The sequence below is a fragment of the Myotis davidii genome, unplaced genomic scaffold (genome assembly GCF_000327345.1).
Source record: "Myotis davidii unplaced genomic scaffold, ASM32734v1 scaffold570, whole genome shotgun sequence".
In the NCBI taxonomy this organism is placed as follows: Eukaryota; Metazoa; Chordata; class Mammalia; order Chiroptera; family Vespertilionidae; genus Myotis; species Myotis davidii.
Genome location: NW_006283631.1, coordinates 3,114,498 through 3,128,112, shown reverse-complemented (window position 1 = coordinate 3,128,112; position 13,615 = coordinate 3,114,498). Strand labels below are relative to the sequence as shown.

The following is a 13,615-nucleotide window of genomic DNA, read 5'->3' as shown; positions in this document are numbered from 1 at the left end:
CAAGGCCGGCCAGCCCCGCTTCTCCTGTTTGAGTCGGGGTCCCCAGAGACTCACCTGAAACTGGAGCCCAGAGCCTGAGACTCCCTCCCGATTGAAAAAGACAACCGAGCCCTCAGCCGCCAGCCCGCTCCGCATACACTATAGTATTTTACTTCAGCACTGCGCCTCCTCTGAGTCTCGGTATGCTTTTCTCTTTCCTTCCAGTTGTAGAATTTCCACTCAGCCAGCCTTCCTGTGGTTCTGGATGATGTCTGTTCCGTCTTTTATTGTATTTTTGATGGTTGTGCGCGGAACTGGAGCTCAGAGCCTGAGACTGCCTCCCAATTTGAAAAGACAACCGCGCCCTCAGCTGCCAGCCAGCTCGGCATGCACCTCCGCACCTTAGTATTTTACTTCAGCACTGCGCCTCCTCTGAGTCTCGGTATGCTTTTCTCTTTCCTTCCAGTTGTAGAATTTCCACTCAGCCAGCCTTCCTGTGGTTCTGGATGATGTCTGTTCCGTCTTTTATTGTATTTTTGAAGTGGTTGTGCGAGGCAGCAAACTCCAGTATTTACCTATGCCACCATCTTGGTTTCTCCCAACTATTTAGTTTTAATATTAGAATATGTATATATTTTTTAATGAAGGTAATATAATAAAGAGCACACTTGTTGGATTGGGTAAAAATCTCTGCACATGGGCAGGTAAATTGGGACTTTTCCATACAGATTTCCTGTTTGCTTCATATGCATTTACATATGTGCTCATGTATTTTGTTTTGTTTTCTTTAGCAAATGAGGTCATCCTGTATATTTTTATTCAACCTGGGTTTGTTTTTTACTTAATATTTGTGATGAAGATCTTTCCATATTATCAATACATACAAATCTGTCTCATTCTTTTTTAAAATATATATATTATTGATTTTTTACAGAGAGGAAGGGAGAGGGATAGAGAGTTAGAAACATCGATGAGAGAGAAACATGGATCAGCTGCCTCCTGCACACCTCCTACTGGGGATGTGCCTGCAACCAAGGTACATGCTCTTGACCAGAATTGAACCTGGGACCTTTCAGTCAGCAGGCCGACGAACTGTCTACTGAGCCAAACCTGTCAGGGCCTATCTCATTCTTTAATGGCGTTATAGTATTTCACAATATCTTCTTAGACAGATGTTGGAACATATGGATCTTTCTTTTTCTTCTAACTCAGTGACCTTGAAAAAGTTATTTTACTTCTGTACTGCCGTTTCCTCATCTATAAAAATGGGGGATAGAGCCAATTTGAGAATTAAGTGAATTACACACACATGTACAAACACAAAGGCATGTATAGTAAGGCTTCAGTAAATGTTAACTTTAATGATGATGATGATGATGATGATCTTATCTCTCAACTTTTCTCCTGTATGTGAATCTCATTGTTCTTTTTCACTATATTCAGAGAAAATTCCGTGATAGGATATTCCAACACATGCATTTAATATTCAACTCTATTTCTCCTGCTCTTCAGTTCATTTATGGAATTTTATATTGATAATCACAATTTAATTTTCAAGGTGCAGTTAATAGTTTATTAAATCACTTTTAAAGGCATTTACACTGAATCTAAAAAATTCTGTTTGCCTTGTCGACTCTCATTCCTCTACTTTGTTGTTCTAGAGTGTTATTGTTTGTGTTTTTGTTTTGTCTCTCATAGGGTTGGTTTCCCTTGAATGTCTGGTAATTCTAGGTTAGCTGTTCATTTTTATACTTGACGATCCCTGTAGCCCTGCCATTTCAGCTCTTATACCCAGTTCCATTGATAGTGTCAGAAGACAAGGTGTGTTGCTAGTAAGAACACATTAATAGCTTGTCAGTCCTTTAGGCATTTGTAGTGACCAGCCCTTGCCTCACTGGGTTTATTACCTCCTACACACACGGCTTTAACCTATGTTCAAGTAATAGCTATACCCTATTTACCCTGCAAGGGAGGTGCCATTGTTCAGCTGCTCCATTCATAATTCCCTATTTAACATTTGCCCCAGGCAGGCCTACCTCCTGAGCTTGGTTTCTACTGATTCTAAAATTGAAGTGCCCTTGGAGTTTCTCCCATATTTGTGTAAGTCTTCTGAATATGATTGGGCTGTGATTTCTTCTAACCATTTTTCCATAGATTTGAACCCGTATGCTTGCTATTTTTTTAAGAATTCCTCAACATTTCTGCTCTGTTCATGTTGGTACAATTTCAGAGATTGAGCTACATATAGAAAAGAACTTCCAGATGAGATTTCCACAGAGGAGAAAAGTTAAACCCTTATTAAAAGATCTTCTCTGGGAATATTAATACAGTCCTTTCTGAAAGTAGGGGATGCATTGAATACCTTGTCAGTCCTTTTTTTTTGTTTTGTTTTCCAGTTGTTGACCTAATTGATTTTCTCTCATAGGGCATGTAAAGTTCTTCCCTGAATTATTTAAAATCTGACTTAAGCAAACAGCCACAATAATCTAAAAAGTCCTATATCTGTGGAATTTTTAAGTAAAGTCAGTAAAGATGAGACTAAGTTCTCATAATATGCCCTTGACAACACATACTGAATAGTCCCCTACTTCACCCCACATCACCTCTACATCTGGTCTTCTAATCTCCATCATTCAAATGAAATGGCCATAGGAGGCTTCTTTTCTGAAAGGAGACTTCACTTTAGAAGGAACAAAATAATATTTGTGTTAACTTTCAAAGTCCTTTTTATTCACTTGTTTAGGAAATATTCATTGAACACTAACTGTTAACCCCCAAATTTCAGCATCTTAAAATAAAAATATGTTTTGTATAAGACTAGTTATCAGGAAAGCATTTCCGTTCCTTGTAGAAATTCAGTGACCCGGATTTCTTTTATCTTGTGGTTCACCATCCATAGGTCCTCTGTTCAGCCAATGAATGGGGAAAGAAAATGAGGATTACATGGGAGTTTTTTATAAGCCAGGTAGGGAAACATGACACCCATCACATATGTTCATATTCCATTGGATTGAACTCAGTAAATAGCCCCACTTAACTTCAAGGAGATAAAAACAGGTAGTCTGGCTAAACAATCATGAAAAAGAGAATACTAACAATTTCTGTCACTTATACTAATGTGCTCAGCTCTCGAGGAGATGGATATTTCTGTAATGAAGGAATAAAGTATAAACATTTCATAAGGAAGGTATTGAAGTGCCTAAGAAGCAAGGAGGGAGCAGTCAGATCCACTTGGGGACAAAGGGCATTGGTCAGTCAAGGTTTCAAAGAAGAGTGTGCCATTTGAACTAAAACTTTCTGGTGAAATTTTCTTAGTGAAAAAGTGAGATAGGGACCCCAGTAAGAACACAGGCATGATAATACGAACAAAAGGCAGGATGGCCCACCAAGGCCATGTATCCTTGAAGTAATGAAAGAAGAGTGGTGAGAGATGAAGCTGGAAGTCACATTGAAGTCAGACTGAGAGGGGCTTTAGATGGCATCTAAAGAGTTTGGATTTGATAAAGATGTGGCTGGTTAGCTGTTTGTTTTTTTTTAAAGGAGAGACTGTAACAGGATAAAACTGAGGTAACCATTCAATTTGGCAATTGCAGAGTTTTTAGGGCCTCTGGCAAAAGCTGTGAGGACAAAGTCTGTTGGAAATAAGAAGAGGCAGTAACTTGGTTGAAAGAAGAGTTAATATTGTACAGGATTTGTGAGCCTTGAATCTATTTATAGCCTAAGCATAGACAAGAGTGAGTGAATCTTAAGAGGCAGAAAGAACCCTAAAGGAAATGGAAAAGAATAGATTTTAAAGCACAAGAGAATGGTTTACTTTCCATTCAAGGCAAAAAAGAAGTAAGGGTTGACTAAGATATAGAGGTGAATGGGTGTGAGGCTGAAAAAAATTAGTGACTTGGGGGAGCTGGTATGAGGTTACTGGCACTTATAGTAAAGAAAGCATTGTAAGTTGTAGGAAATGAGCATGTAAACCAACCAGGGGTGCTGACTAAGGAGGAACAACAAGGAAGGATCCATGTTAATTTCTAAATCATTGGTAAAAGCAGTAACATTGATATACCATTTTGTAGGCTGCCTCTGCAGCAAAAATAGGAAAAATTGGTCAGATGAATTGTAACAGGTTGGCAAAACAACAAAGGAATATGAGCATGGAAGTGAAATGGTTGCCTTGGGCCATTTTTTGGGGGGGGGGGTTGGAAGAGCCAAGGGATTGGAAGTTGTGAACAAGGTTAGTGGAAGATGTAAGTACTTTTGGTAAATGCATAATCCAAAGGGGATGATCAGGAATCATAAAAATAAAAAAAGATAGGTCTTACCACTTTAGTATCATTTTTTTGGTTCATCTAATGAGATTCAGTATCATCATTTATAAAATGGGATTGCCGCCTTTTAGAGAATATTAAAAAAATTACAATAAACTAAATCATGTATGAATGACCATACATTTGTTCCTAATCCCATTTAAATAATAATATAATAAAGCAGACATAAAGAAAAAAATGTTTCTTCCCAAGTCCCTTAATAACCAATGAGTTTATCCTAATGTCTCTATTTGAATAAATTTTCCTCAAATGAATTTATTTAGATTCTTTGTAGAAAGCACACTGATTATTAATAAAATTCTCAAATGTGTGCTTTTTAAATTAATTACCTGTGCAATTTTGATATAATTCAAAGTTATTTATATAAACATACACATATGCACATACTTGGGAATCTTGATTGACAGCATGAAGTTCAATTACATAAAATATTTAACCACAGCACAAGAGCCATTTGCAGTTTTAAAAAAAATCTAAAACAATATTCCAATGAATTGTCCATGTATAACAACAAATCAGTAAGAAAGGACAAACCAGCATAGTGAAATAGATAAATCAGATTTAGGCAGGGTAGTTTATTGAATTTAAATTGTGCCCAGTTGGCCCAAGAGCTATATATAAGCAATCCATCTTACATTGTTAATGGAGGTTCTTGAAATCCACCTGATGTTTGCATTATTAAATTTCAGTTTAATGAGCTCCGCTAATACATATTGAAGATGGTTGTAAGGAGTAGAATGTGAATCTGAGCGGGATAATTTGAAAGAAACATAAGCTGAGCATTTTACATGACTCAAGGGGTATATCTACAATTACACATATAACCAAAATTGAATTTAAATGGAATTTCTATTATCCTTGTCCTTCTACTAGGGAGAATAAAGTGTAAATGAAGTAAAAGTCTTTAGAGTTACTGGTGGTTTGTTTTTATTATCTAACTTAATAGATTCTTGCAGTGATACAGAGTGGCATAAAAGTTTTAATATTTCATGACTTTAAATGCAGCCTAAGTATGTATTAAAGCTTGTAAATGGAAACAGATGTCTGTGTAATTGGATATAGCACTTCACAACACCATTGTATAAGTTTTATATTTTAAGAAAGTGTCGATATTAATGCTGAAGAAAAATAAACTTTGAAGAAAAATAGTTATGTATGTGATGTGTATTTTCTTTAAATTCCCCCTTTAAGCCAGGTTTTATACTTCTGAAGGATATGTTGATTTTGCATAGGAAAAAGATATGCAGCAAAAACTGAAGAGCAAGTGTGTTTATTTTTTAAATCACAGTTTACATTACTGTTATTATTATAATAAAGGCTCATCCAAAGTTTAATGCTGGCACAGTTTGATTCTTTTTCTTTTGACAAGGCAATACTTTTTTAACTTAATATTTCATCAACTATAATGCTATTAGAGACTTATTTTCACTTAGTTCACTCATCAGGCAGTGAGACGGCAATAAAGGAGAATCGCTCCTTTGAGACGTTAATGCTTTGGAATAAATGATGTGCTAGAACAGAAATTTAATTAATTTACAGAGTATATTGATAGTCCCTTGTTACTGTGCTGTATATTTTTAATCTTCTTTAACATCTGTAGTAAAGTGTTTGAAAACCCCTGCAGTTGAGCAACTAGTAGATAATTAAGTAATAAGGGAAGAGGTTTCTAGAGGGAAAAAGATTCTTTTTACCAAATGCTGTCATAACATGAATAAAGAACTGCTACTATGATATGCAATGGGGGAAAAAAATAATATGCTACCTAATTTGATACTGTTCCAAAGATATTGTAAGCTTCTCATATTTAAAACGTGAATTGTAGCTTAAGAATTTTTCTCTGAAGTTTAAAACAGATGCACTGTACTGACAAATCAGATGACCAAAAGCTTTCCCCAGTTCATATGCCACTGTTTAAACTTATGCTGCTTAAATTCATTTGCCTTTTTATACAGAAATTAGCTTGAACTAAGCTTCAAAGTTTTGAAATAAATATTCTAAAATTCTGAATAAGTATTGTAAATGGTATATTTCAGATTTTCAGCCCGCTTGTTTTTTTCTTCTGACAACTTCACAAAAAATATATAAGGAATTTCTTTTCTCTTTCCCCAATATTTTCACTTATGATACAGACATAAAATAAGTGCAGAAATTTTATTGTTTTTATTTCAGCAAAAGCTGATGAAGCATTGAAAGCCAAAGAAAGAAATGAAGAAGAAGCAAAGAGAAGAAAGGAGGAAGGTAAAGGCATATGTTCATTTTGTTATAAAGCATTCATTATAATGAGGGACCGCTACTGGGCATGTTTTTCTTCATTTATTTAAGAATAAACCATAAAATTTAATGAAATTAGGGGGTACCTCATGCTACTGCATGAGCCTAAACTATGACACGATATCACACTATACTCAATATCTTGAGCACTAATTATTGTTTGTTAACATAAGTGTTAGTTTATTAGCATCCTAATATATATCCTGGGGAAACTAGGAAGATATAAAGAGCTGGTGTTGGTTTGTTTCCTTCTGACTTTTATCTTTATACTTAACAAATTATCAAAACCAGTCATAGAAATGGATCAAACTTATCTGTACATTTTGATGTTTTGCCAGAGATGAAGAAAAGTCCCCATGACAAAAAACAAACGAACAAAAAATACTTTAAATAAAAAGCTCTTAAGAGGAAACAATAAAATATGAATTGTCAGAAATAGTCATAGTTCAAATTAAGAAATTTGTGTCATAGTTTTTTAGATTAAATATTTTCTTTTAATTATATTGAAACCACCATCCAAAGATACTATGCAAAGAAATCTAACTCATTTTTATCTCCCCTAAAAATTTTTATTTCCCCTTTAGTTTGCTGTGACTTATGTAAGTGAAAATGTTGCATTCTTTCCTTCACATAGGCTTTATAGATAACTGTTCTAAATTACAGTGCTTAAAGCAAGATCCAGGCAACGCTTTCCCTGTGAGTTAAGTTGATTCACTTGGACTGCAATCATGTCTCTTTACTGGCTAATTAGCAGAGTAACTATTTCCTCTGTGAGCTTTCAAGACTTGAAGCCTGATAATGTGTTCTGAATATTGGCTTTGAGTGCCATTGTCTAAATCTGAAAATTGAAATTTTTGCCATAAAACATATCTTTTATGTATTATGCCAGAAACATTTTTTAATTCCCAACTTTCAAATGTGAGCTGAGAACCAATAGAACCTAAAATGTTTGAGTATGATGGATTAGAATGATTAAAAGCAGTATTCCATGAGAGCCATGCCCCAAAAGCAAATCAACAAATCAAAAAAAGGAAGAAGATAACATAACCAACCTGTGTAGATTTAAGTGGCAAAACCCAACAAATAAGTAGATTCAAACTACATGTGGACTAATTTATATATATAAATGTGCAGTATTCTTATTTGACCCCCATAAGTCATGGCTTTATGTTCTTGTCCTAGATCAACTAATTTTATGATTTAGAAAACAAGTGAATTCCAATGGCAAAAGTCCTAAGTAGAAAACTCTTCTTTTGGCTTGCTGAGTGTACATTTTGACACTGTGAGTGGAAGCAATCTATCTGATTTCAGTTATGCTTATGGTCACCCATAGTACAAATAGATATACTACTAGATGCAAAATAGTCCAAGAAAATTATAATATTTGAGTGCTCCAATATTATGTGGTATTCTGATGAATGAAACTTACTAATAACATAATAACCCTTATAAAACACTGTGGTACTATAAATTACAAGTGTGGTACTTATTACCAACCAACATAGTGAATATATCTTGCAGTAGTTATTAGTCTAATCCCATTATTTCAAATCTTAATTGGAGTTATAATCAGTTGGAAAAGGATGGTACTGTGATTATTTTGAAATATACATATGAACACATGCCCTAGTGAAAGAAAAGTTTCAAACACTTCAAAATTCCTCATTTATGCAAAGAAATCTAACAAAGTTTTAATGGTGACATTGATATTTCTAATAGTCTTTTTTTTCATTAAATTGGTTCAATCTTTAAAATGATGTTTTGTTAAGGCTTTTTTAAGTAACTGGAAATACTTGAATGTTGTATTTTAATTCTTTTGAAAGTGTTTTTTCTCATAGACTTTCACTAAGTCATACAGACCTTGAACTTAGTCTGTGATCTAAGAGTTATTGAAAAAGCACATCCTCCAATCATAGCTGTTTCAAGTCTGTTATCCTAACTAATGTGGACTCTAGAATTATATAGGATTTAGTATCCACAATGCCTAGCACATAGTAGACACTCAGTTTCTTGTTTATTGCAGTTCACTCTTCATTCTTTAAATCCATGCTTACATAAATTATCTTGAGCTTGTAGTTTATTCCAAATAACCTGGTTGCGAGTGTAACCCAACTCTGTTATGTCCCTTTTCTAAGACAGGACCTCACTCACTTAGTCTATTTCTCAAAAGAATTAGAGCCATTCAAAAAGAAACCAATGAATTTCAAAATACTATCAGTGTTTGCTAGTATGGATTTATCAAGTTTTTATCTGAGCTCACTGAATTTTCTGTTCATACAAAAAACATAAGAAAATTAGTACTACAAATGTTGAAGGAAAATCCTGGTAAAATAACATGACAATAATTTTAGAAGATAAAACTTGTTTCATTCAATAGTTTTCCTTTGCTTATACTTTGTAGGTAAAAGAAAAAGTAAATCACTGGCTACATTCTTTTTTTAAAATATATTTTATTGATTTTTTTACAGAGAGGAAGGGAGAGAGATAGAGAGTTAGAAACATCGATGAGAGAGAAACATCGATCAGCTGCCTCATGCACACCCCCTACTGGGGATGTGCCCCACAACCAAGGTACATGCCCTTGACTGGAATCGAACCTGGGACCCTTCAGTCGGCAAGCTGACGCTCTATCCACTGAGCCAAACCAGTCAGGGCACTGGCTACATTCTTTGCTGTTGTTGTTGTTGTTGTTGTTTGCTTTCAAAATTTTTTCTTATCGGTTGCCTAAAGACTTGAATGCTATCAAGTTGATCTTTCAGAAAATGATTAATGTATAAACTACATTTATTTTCCTTATATAATTAACCTAGCTGCAATTAAAATCTGAGCTAATCTATATGTGTATGTGTATATATTTCTGTATCTGAAAGAATAATAATCTTTAATTTCCAATCTATAAGCCACTAGTAAGTCACGCTATCATATCATTAATATAGTTCATCTCTTAATTTCTCAGTATGCTAATATACAGCCAGGATTGAAAGCATTGTTAAAATGTAGATAGATGTTATCTACCCGGCTCCGTTTATCCATTCTCTGTTATCTCAAAAGAGCTACTATTTTAGTGTAGCAAGATCTGTGCCTTTCAAATACAGTCTATTATGCAACCCTTTTCTTTGAATGTTCTTAAATCAATATCATAATTATCTTTGCAAGTATTGTATCCAAGATCAAAGTTAAGCTACTCACCAAAACTTGTCCAGGGTAACTACTTTGCCTTCTACCCTTTAAACGGTGGGTCCCCATTTAGAGTGCTCTTCATAGTCGTTGTACAGCTCAATAGATTGTCCTGAACATCACCAGTACGTTAGAATGGACCCTCTTTCTTGAACCATTTACTCTATCTCGTTCCATATTAGCTGTATTATGCAAAGGGTACATTATTTAATAGTAAAAGTCAACTGAATATTTAAAGTTTGGGTTTATAGTTTCCTTTTTTAAAACTAAGCACTGTTTTCTAATTCTACATTATATTTTAAGAAAAATGAATAGTATTAAATCTTTCTTATTCTTTGACCAACTAAATACTTGAGTTGTACTTTCACTTTTTTCTCTGTGTTTGAAAATGTTCAGACTACATAAAATTAACAATCATTTCAACCCTTTTGATTTATTTTTGTATTATAAATGATTTAGCATAACTTTAGATTTTCTGTATTTTATTTTTATTATTGTATGCATTTAAGCATTCTAGTTATGTTTTAACCCCGTTAGAAGCATAATAGTCTTTTTTGCATTTTAATTTTTAATATGAATTTATATGTGACATAAGTATAGTAGCTTTTTCATTCTTTCTCCCCTTGTGTTTATTCACAATAGCTCTGCCCATCTGTTAGTTTTCTATTTCAAATATTTTTGTTTCCAAAAGTATTAGACAACCCATTCTAAATTATCAAGGCAACAGTGGACAGTAACAATAGGAGCATAATATGAGGTAGTTCAAGTTTCATTTGTTTCAATTGAAATTCATCAATCCTTTTGCCACATCCTATCCACAAAAGGGAAAATAGATTAGCCTTAGTTTTATCTTTGTTGTTGTTAATCCCTTGGCCAAGATGAAGGTAAAAGTACCATTAGCTAAAAGGAAAAACAGGTGCCAGGCAATGTTCTAAGTACTTTACATATTTTAACTCTCTTAATCCTCATGAACTCTCTGAGGTTTATGCTGTATTATCTCTGTACTATAGGGAGGATAGGAAACTAAGGTACTGAGTGCTTAATAACTTCTCTATAGCTAATAAGTGGTGAAGCCAGTACCCAATACATATGACTCCAGTATATATTCCCCTTCTTTAAACAGCCTACACAAATCACAACCTTTACCATTAGTGTTCAAATAAATGTGATTCAACTCAGTTTCCTCTATCCTTTGCCTTCCTCTCTGGATCTTGCCCTTTAGCTCTGAAGCATTTGTTTACTTTATTTTCTTGTCCTGAGATCTATACCCACATTAGGTTGACTCACTTGGGTTTCTGGGGCACCCAGCAAGTGAGGTACTCCAGTAGATGCACAGTTTTCTTTTTTCATAATCCCTGTTCGCTTTTCTCCCTAGTGACTGGCTTGTCTGTGTAAGTCACTCACTTGTCAAATCCACACCAGCCTTCAGAGCCTGGACCAGAGCCAGACCTGAGCATCTAGTTTCTCAGGCTCCTTTCTCCGAAGTCCCAGCTCTCCTAGTACTTGTAAAACACACTGAATACCAAGTCTTAACCACACTCGGGAGAGAACTGTTACAATCCCTTTTTTGCCTCCACTGTGGTTCCCTGCCTAAGACCAGAGAAGAAGGTGAATGTTTGGGATTCTAACTATCCTTTATTCCTTCTGGAGACCCTTTGTAAGAAGGTTGAAGTGAAGTTAGTAGGGCAAAGTTAACAGGTGCAGAGTTATCATTTGGGACTCACTGTTTTAGTTGGCATGTTGACATAGTAGGTTAGATAGAGAAGTAAGGATCGTCCTTTTTGTCTTGTCCTGAATTGGCTACCCATTGTTTTTATTTATTTTTTTTTATTTTTTTTTTTATTACAAAGGGTATTACATATGTGTCCATTTTTTCCCCCTGCCCTAGACAGTCCCCTAGCCTCCCCTATCCCCCAGTGGCTACCCATTGTTAATATTAACTTTGTAATACTATTTCTTTATTAGGTTCAAATATATGAAAATTTATCCCCACTCCCATCCCCTCTTTGTCTTACTATATTAGGTAGTTCTATTCCAAGATTTAAAATATCCCTTTAAGCCCTAACTGGTTTGGCTCAGTGGATAGAGCGTAGGCCTGCGGACTGAAGGGTCCCAGGTTCGATTCAGGTCAAGACACCAAATAAATAAATAAATAAATAAACTATCCCTTTAGGAAATTTGTGTTCCTGTGTATCAGATTTAATAGTCTTACATTTTTCATAATGCAGTATTTTTTTAAATGACTGGATAGTGCCTTAACACATTGTTAGGAGCTGTTTTCTTTAAGTAAATTAATCTGCTTAGTTTGAATGCATTGCTTTAGTCCATATTTTTTCAAGTTCTTATTTACTCAAAAATCACTCCACAACAAGCACTCAGTTATTCACTGCTGGGGTCCAACCCCAGCAGGTCCAGGGGTCCCCAAAGGTGTGGACGGAGTCGGCGAAGAAGGAATGACCCGGAGACAGTGGTCAGTTGATCAGCAGCCTTGCCAGGATCTCTAGCCACAATCTCCAGCCAAGTTCTGTGTCCATGTTCTCTTGCTAGGTTCTCCAGCCAGGTTCGGTCGCCAGGTTCTGTAGCCGGGTTCTTCAGCCAGGTTCTGTCTAGGTTCTCCAACCAAGTTCTGTAGCCCGGTTCTGTCCAGGATCTTTTGCCATGTTCCATCTCTAGGTTCTGTGGCTGGGGTCACCAGGTTCTGTCTAGGTTCTGCAGCCAGGTTCAGTGGCCAGCATCTCCAGCCAAGTTCTGTCCAGGTTCTGTCTCTAGGATCGTCATCTAAGTTCTGTGTCCTGTTGTCTTGTTACATCTGTATTTATACCAGTTGATTCCAATCCTATCAATCTCTATTACAAAGGTTAGGGCGTTTCTTATCTCCATTCCAGGGAGTAAAGATTATGTAGCTTAAGCGTGATTGTTCATAGTTAAAGTGATTAATTACCCGCCTGGCACTTAGTTAAGAGGTTTTATTCCCTCCCTAACTTCAGGCTAAAATCCCTAACTGGGGAAACAACCTTTCTCGGAGAGGTGACCTTGGTTAAAACACATAGTGCCAAGAAGGTGAGCAAACATATTAAGAACAGTATGCCATATACGCCAGGTCCCTTGAAACAGCAAGGATGGACCGGCTCCCGGCAATTCAGCCTCGCCATCTGTCTTACTCCCTCGGCAGTGATTTGTCCTTTACCGTCCTCTTGATTCCAAGTCTGCAAGAACTGGTCATACATAGTTTCAACTTTTCTTTCATACATAGTTTCAACTGTGTCATATTTCATATCATTTATTCCTTAATTTTGAAGCTTGTGTACTAATAAATGTGTACTAATTCATTTTTAGCTAACTTTAAAAACGAAAGGCTCCCTCCTTATTTTCTTAATAACTCGTTGATTATGTTTTTGCTTCATATGCATTCAGCTGTACTCTGTATGGACTTGGAAACCAGTTTAGATCACATTTTACTTATTTTCAATAAGATGTTCACGTATATGGAAAAAGATGTACTGGTGGTATCTATTTAACCCTTAGTAGGCCTCCAGTGACCAACCATTGTGTATTTCTTTAACTGTAAATTTTCAGTGCTTTACACTCACAAATTTCAAAACAAACTCAGAGCTCCAGCTTTCTTTTATAATCAAATACTTCTGAAATAGAAAAGGCTAGATTAGCACCGCCCTAGAGGACAGAAGTTTTCCCACTGCCGACACAGCTGATTCTCACAGCCAACTGGCCTGGAGGTCAAATCCCCCCAGTATCAACGACAACAATCAAGGCTTAACTACAACAAGACAGCGCACAAAGACCACTAGGGGGTGCACCAAGAAAGCATAAAAAATGCGGAGACAAAGAAACAGGACAAAATTGTCCAT

General features: G+C 35.7%; 1 protein-coding gene across 1 annotated transcript in view; it reads left to right on the top strand.

Moving 5' to 3' along the window:
* The window catches only part of RSRC1 (arginine/serine-rich coiled-coil 1), a 351,732-nt gene that overhangs the window by 283,350 nt on the left and 54,767 nt on the right, over window positions 1-13,615 (top strand). The window contains exon 7 of the mRNA XM_006753822.2: window positions 6,471-6,539. Within this exon, the coding sequence (XP_006753885.1) occupies window positions 6,471-6,539 (69 nt within the window). The remainder of the gene's footprint in view (window positions 1-6,470; window positions 6,540-13,615) is intronic.